Here is a 6,000-nt window from a genome sequence, read left to right as displayed (position 1 = left end):
TTCTCCTTTCATCTACAACAAGGTACCAAAAAGGTTAAATTCATACAAGCATCACTGAGCTAATGAGCAACTGAAGCCATTTGTCTGATGACTTTACTCATTTTACAATTCAGTGAAATAATGTGTAGCAACCCATTAGGTAATAGTGGCCAATAACACAAAATATATCTACCAATAATGTAATATTTTGATATAATAAAGCAATGATATTCTTTTAACCGTAGAACCGAACAGTAGAATATTTTGCCAAGTTGTAACGCATGCATTCTCTTCCTGAATTCTAGCACTTTCTGATTCCAGATGCATTTCACAGTAATCAATTAAATATTTCTCCATGAATGCTATTATGAATTTATTATCCAAACAAATAATATTCTAAAGGCCTGTAAAAGTATTCATACCCCTTGAACTTTTCCACATATTGTCACATTACAACCACAAGCATAAATATATTTTATTGGAATTTTATGAGAAAGACTAACACAAAGTGGTATATAATTGTGAAGTGGAACGGAAATTAAACATTTTTTACGTGTTTAAGTGTGGTGTGCAAAAGTATTCAGCCCCCTTTACTCTGAGTGCAACCAATTGCCTTCAGAAGTTGCCTGATGATTGCTAATGACTAAATAGAGTCCACCTGTGTGTAATCTAATCTCAGTACTAAAACAGCTGCTCTGTGCTCTCTGATCCTAAACATAAAGCCAGGGCTACAATGGAATGGTTTAAAACAAAACATATTCATGTGTTAGAATGGCCCAGTCAAAGTCCAGACCTAAACCCAATCAAGAATTTGTGGCAAGATCTGAAAACTGCTGTTCATAAAGTTTTAGTTTAAACTGTTTTGCAAAGAAGAATGGCCAAAGTTTTCATTCACTACATGTGGAAAGCTTATAGAGACTAGACTTGAAGCTGTAATTGCAACAAAATGTGGCTGCAAAAAGTATTAACTCAGGAGATCTGAATACTTTTGCACAATGCCCTTTTCAGTGTTTTATAAAAAAAAAAAGAAAATGTATAATTTCCGTTACACTTCACAATTGTATACCACTTTGTGTTGGTCTTTCACATAAAATTCTAATAAAATATATTTATGTTTGTGGTTGTAATGTGACAATATGTGGAAAAGTTCAAGGAGTATGAATACTTTTACAAGCCACTGTATGTGGCAGATAATTGGAAAAACTGCCAAGTCTGTGTGCACTGGCTGTGGCGACTCCTGAATAAGGGAGCAGTAGGAAAAGACTAATATTTTCATTTCATCTCTGCGTATAAATCAGTATTAAAATTTTGTTTGCTCTTCTGTGAGATTTTAGCCTCATCTACAGACTCATTTGTAAATCTTAAACATTTACAACTGGTTGGTATAAAAATTAGGAAATAAAGATGAAAGTATCTGGGCTAACTTTATCTGGAGATTTTCAGGACTAAATAACAATTAGGAGAAAAAATAATGCCAAACTCACATCTACATCTCACAGGGTAGCTTTCTTAGACATTATCCTTGGACTCGGACTTCGACATGTAGAAGAACTCAGCTGCTACCACCAGGAGTTACTAGGTAACTAGGCAATTGCCTTAATAATCTCATGAAGTAGTTCGGAGATAAGTCTGCACACATTTGTGTTTTTACATCTCTAGCAGGTATAGAAACTGTTTGGGCCGCAGTATGTGTGTGAATACAATAACTGAAGACAGAGTGGTAAAAGGAGAACAGAACAGGAGAAAGACAGAAACAGAGATGCTGTTTGTAGAGAAAGAGAGCTGCTGCTTAGGTCCAATGAGGTTCAACTTGAAGTTGTGATGTGTGACACATGCAGTCTCCCCTGCAGAGGTTCCTGCCGGCCGGATATAGCACCATTATAAGTTTGGTGAGAGGTTCCCACTCTGTCAGGGGTAGAGGAGAAAGCCTGTAGAACAGTATTGCTGCTGTTAAGACAGTTTTAGTGTCAACCAATTCAACAAAACATAGAGAAACAAAAACAACACAAACAGACATAAATACAAAGCTTGTTTTGCAGTGAACACTGGCAGAGGCTAACCATCTCACAACCCAGAGAAAGGGTTTGTCAGAGGAGTAAAATTAAATAATACAAAAACATTCAAAGCAACAGAATAAAAAACCACCTCTACTTGGTACTGTCCCTCCTTGGCTGCTCATCAGTTGTACATTTCTCAGTCATTTCCTGGCAAAAATCCACCGTTACTGTTTGGTTGGATTTTTCGATGGACTCTGATGTCGAGTACAAGCTGGTGCCACGGCCATCCGTATCCTTGTCCGCCCCGTTTCTGAAGGCAGATTCGGGCTCATTCTCTTTGGGTCCCGGTGACCCTTGGAAGCTGGGTTCTGGCGTGGCTGAGCTGGAGTGGCCTGTGAGGTCAATGCTGGTGGTGGCTGGGGTGCTGATGGTGGGGGGCCTGGGCTCGTGGGCTGCATTGTTGCTGGCAGGGGAGCTGGGGGGTCGCAGCACGGGGCAGTAGTGGTGTAAGGACTGGACCTGCTCTGGGCTCAGTTGGACATCCCGGCACACCTCCTGGGACAGGCAGGAGAAGTTCTCCCACAGCTCACCCATACATGCCTTCAGCTGGTTCCTCTCTGTCAGCAACTTCTCTTTCTCACACACCTGTGCGTGCATACACACACACACACACACACACACACACACACACATTTAGTGCAACAATACAGGAATCAGCCTAACATTTACTCTGCCTTGTAAGAGTATTCTCACACTTGAACTTCTTCACATTTTGTCACAAACATCTCTATGTGATAGGCCAACACAAAGTAGTGAATGACTGAAGTGGAAGGGAAATGATTCATGATTTCAAAGTTTTTCTACAAATAAAAATCCAGAAGGTCTTGTGCATCAGAGTAAAGAAATGCCCCTTTACTCCACTAGCGATTGGCTCAGCACAGTGCAGAACTGTTGACTCGTGGTGGATGTAGTAGAAATGAATGGGTTTCTAAGGACAGCATTGCTGGGTCTGCTTTTCGTTTGAAAGCCCCATTAATCAGAAAAGCAGCCAAGATATCCATGAAACTCTAGAGGAACTTCAGAAATAATGGGACAGCTATTAGTTGTACACTATGGCTATAAAGAAAGAATTGAATGAAGAAAAAGAACCATCACCCTAAACACAAACACCCGCACGACATCCCCACATCATGCTGTTTGCACCAACTTCTTCAGCAGGGCCGTTGGTCAGAGTTGATAAGAAGATTATTGGAATTAAGTACAACGCAATCCCGGAAGAAAACCTTTGAAAGTATACATGTGAACATACAGCCATAACTTCAATAGAATGGTTTAGATCAAACAAATTCATATGTCAGAATGGCCCAGCCAAATCCAGACCCAAATCTAATAGAAATCTGTGGTATGACTTGAAAACTGTTTTTCACAGATCCTCTCCATTCAATCTGACTGAGATTGCAGTATTTTGCTCAGAGGAATGGTCATCATATTTTTTACCCTCCACTTCAAATTCACTATTCTTTTTTTTTTTTGGTTAAATAAAATCATATTAAAATAGTTTGCTTATAATGAGACACAAAGTGGCAGAGTTCAAGGCATGTGAACACTTGTAATGCACTGTATTCTTTTATACCCTTCAACCCTTCAAACCCCCTCCAGTGGTTGAACTGAAGAGGCCTGCTGAAATCAACCACGTGGGCTTGCGTGGTTTTATTGAACAGGTTCAACAATATCCGTCTTACTGACTCATGGGTTCAGTATACAAGCAAACATTGAAATAAACTCTGTTAAGAATTCAATAAGAAACATTACATTCAAATAATGATTATTAGATGATCCAACTAACTTTCTGGTAAAAGGTAATCCATGGAAGTGTGGCTGCTGTATAGGGAATGAAAGCAAAACCAACTCACCAGTTTTCTGATCTCACACTCCAGGTTCAGAATGCAGTCAAGCTTCCGTTTGCGGCAGCGCTGTGCTGCGATGCGGTTCTTGCTCCGCCGCCTCACATCATGGATGAATTCAAGCTGCTCTGACGTCAATTTGTGCATTTTTACCAACATTTGGAAGTCATTCCGCGGAAGATTTGTGATTTGATCAATAGGAAAAGGAAGCTTTACCTAAAAAAAAGAAAGAAAAGACAAACTTTAATTAATTATGGTGGATTCAAGAGTTCTTATTTTTGCAGAATCTATATTTGTCCACGTAGTTATTTAATTTTAGATTTGCAGCATATTTACTTATATTTAGCTAAAAATAAAAATTTATTTATTTAACATTTACAGTTACCTAAGTACGCTTCCGAAAAATAAAAGTAATTAGTCAAACTCAAATGAGATTTTTGAGCCTTTTGAATATAGGATTGTTAACCACATCTTTACCACAAGATGGTAGTAGAGTACCACAAATAATGTATCACAGTATGGCTCTCTGCTTTCTCCTGCTCTTCTTAAACATGCAGCACAAAAGGTGATCCAAGAAAAGAGTCCGCCTCCATCTGCCTCTTAGTTCCTGGAAGTGTGCCATGATGACAGACTTGGTGGGGTGGGGGGATTGGTTTAGTGAGTCAATGAACTGTCAACCAGATATTTGGCAGGTGACTTTTGAGGGTATGTATATCTGCAGCATGACTAAAGGCAGTCCTCTCATACTTAAGAACAAAAAGAACCGGTGGAGTAAATGCTCCAGTGATTTGGCAGCGCTTAACAGAATCAGAAAGCCATGTGATATCCACCCCCGATATGACAACTTATCAGGGCTGCATGTGTTTATTCTCTTTTTATTTGTCTGGAGCACGACAATAAGTCGGCCACTCTCCCTCAGGTGATGGCAAACCTTCCTATAAGCGCATAACAGGCAGATCCACCCAGGTTGTATCTGCCTGCACCAGAGAGCTGTAGCTTTAGGCGCCAAGGGAAGTAGTGGAGGCATAACAAAGAGCCAGAGGAAGACAGTCAAAGAGCCTGGCAGGGATGAAAAGAGCTGTCTCTCTCTGTTCTCCTTCCCACCCCATGGCTACCTCAGCGGAGTGCAGGAAGAACAAAGTCAAACAAAGGAGGAAGCGAGCAGAACTCCATGCTCCCGCCGTACCTGTCTGCTCCAGACAGCTGGACCAGATGCTCCAGCTTGAGTTGGAGCATCTGGTCCAGCTTGAGCTGGCACCTCCTCTGCCAGAGGTGCCAGAGGTGGCAGAGGAGGCAGACCGGATCTGTTTCACCACCACATGGCATTTAACACGGGCTGAGGCCTCACTTTGTGTAAGTGCCGCACTCAGGGGACTGTTGGAAGGTGCTTCATCCAGACAGGATTTTCTCTTCAGTCTTTACTGAAGAGAAAATGTCAATCTTCTGAAAGAAAAGGCTTCAGTTTCCTCTATAGGAGCGCAGCCGAGATGCCAGGAGCTCTATTTCTCAATTCAGCTTAACATCTATGCAGACACATGATACAAATGGATATAGCTTTCAAGGCCATGTTTGGCTTTTGCCAGGGTATTGCAATTTAATTATAAATTTGCAATCACTATGAGAAGCAATTTGTGAAAAATTGCTTTTTACCACAAAAGGATATTGGGATCTTTGGCATAAGCAGGATGAGAGAAAAAAGAGGGAAAGAAACATTTCGACCTTGTGAAGGTCTCAACTCCAACCCCCCCCATTCCATCCACCAGTCACTGGTACACAAGGGAAGGCTAAATTTAAGCACTCCACCATGAAAACCGTTCTGCAACACAGTCAGGATGACAGAGTATGATTCAACAGTGGTCATAAATTCCCACAAAAGCGCTCTTGATTTACATTTGTTTCACATTTCTCCTCCCTAGACTCAGTCACTTTCCCTCTCTGGGTCATTATGTTGCAAATGGGGTACAGAGTAAAAAGTAGGGCTCATCTGTTATAAGCAAAATGTTATTCACTTCCTAGCCCTGACAGTGTGCGTTGTTAGAAATTATGGATGTCCATGTCTGAAATTTGCGTCTAAAATATTAACAATGTAGGACACGTTTTTATTTCAATCAAAATGGTGA

At 40.7% G+C, this 6,000-nt stretch overlaps 1 protein-coding gene across 2 annotated transcripts in view; it reads right to left on the bottom strand.

Moving 5' to 3' along the window:
* Positions 1–1,068: 1,068 nt before the first annotated feature.
* bach2b (BTB and CNC homology 1, basic leucine zipper transcription factor 2b) overlaps positions 1,069–6,000 on the bottom strand; it is a 117,194-nt gene continuing 112,262 nt past the window's right edge. For both annotated transcript variants that reach the window (XM_047387250.1, XM_047387252.1), the window contains 2 exons: positions 3,890–4,096; positions 1,069–2,621 (listed from right to left, as the gene is read on the bottom strand). In XM_047387250.1, coding sequence (XP_047243206.1) covers positions 2,127–2,621; positions 3,890–4,096 — 702 coding nt within the window. In that variant the 3' untranslated portion in view covers positions 1,069–2,126. The remainder of the gene's footprint in view (positions 2,622–3,889; positions 4,097–6,000) is intronic.

Source organism: Girardinichthys multiradiatus, chromosome 15 (assembly GCF_021462225.1).
Source record: "Girardinichthys multiradiatus isolate DD_20200921_A chromosome 15, DD_fGirMul_XY1, whole genome shotgun sequence".
NCBI classification, from domain to species: Eukaryota; Metazoa; Chordata; class Actinopteri; order Cyprinodontiformes; family Goodeidae; genus Girardinichthys; species Girardinichthys multiradiatus.
Note: the sequence above shows the minus strand (reverse complement) of the source record. Positions and strands in the feature narration are given on the sequence as shown.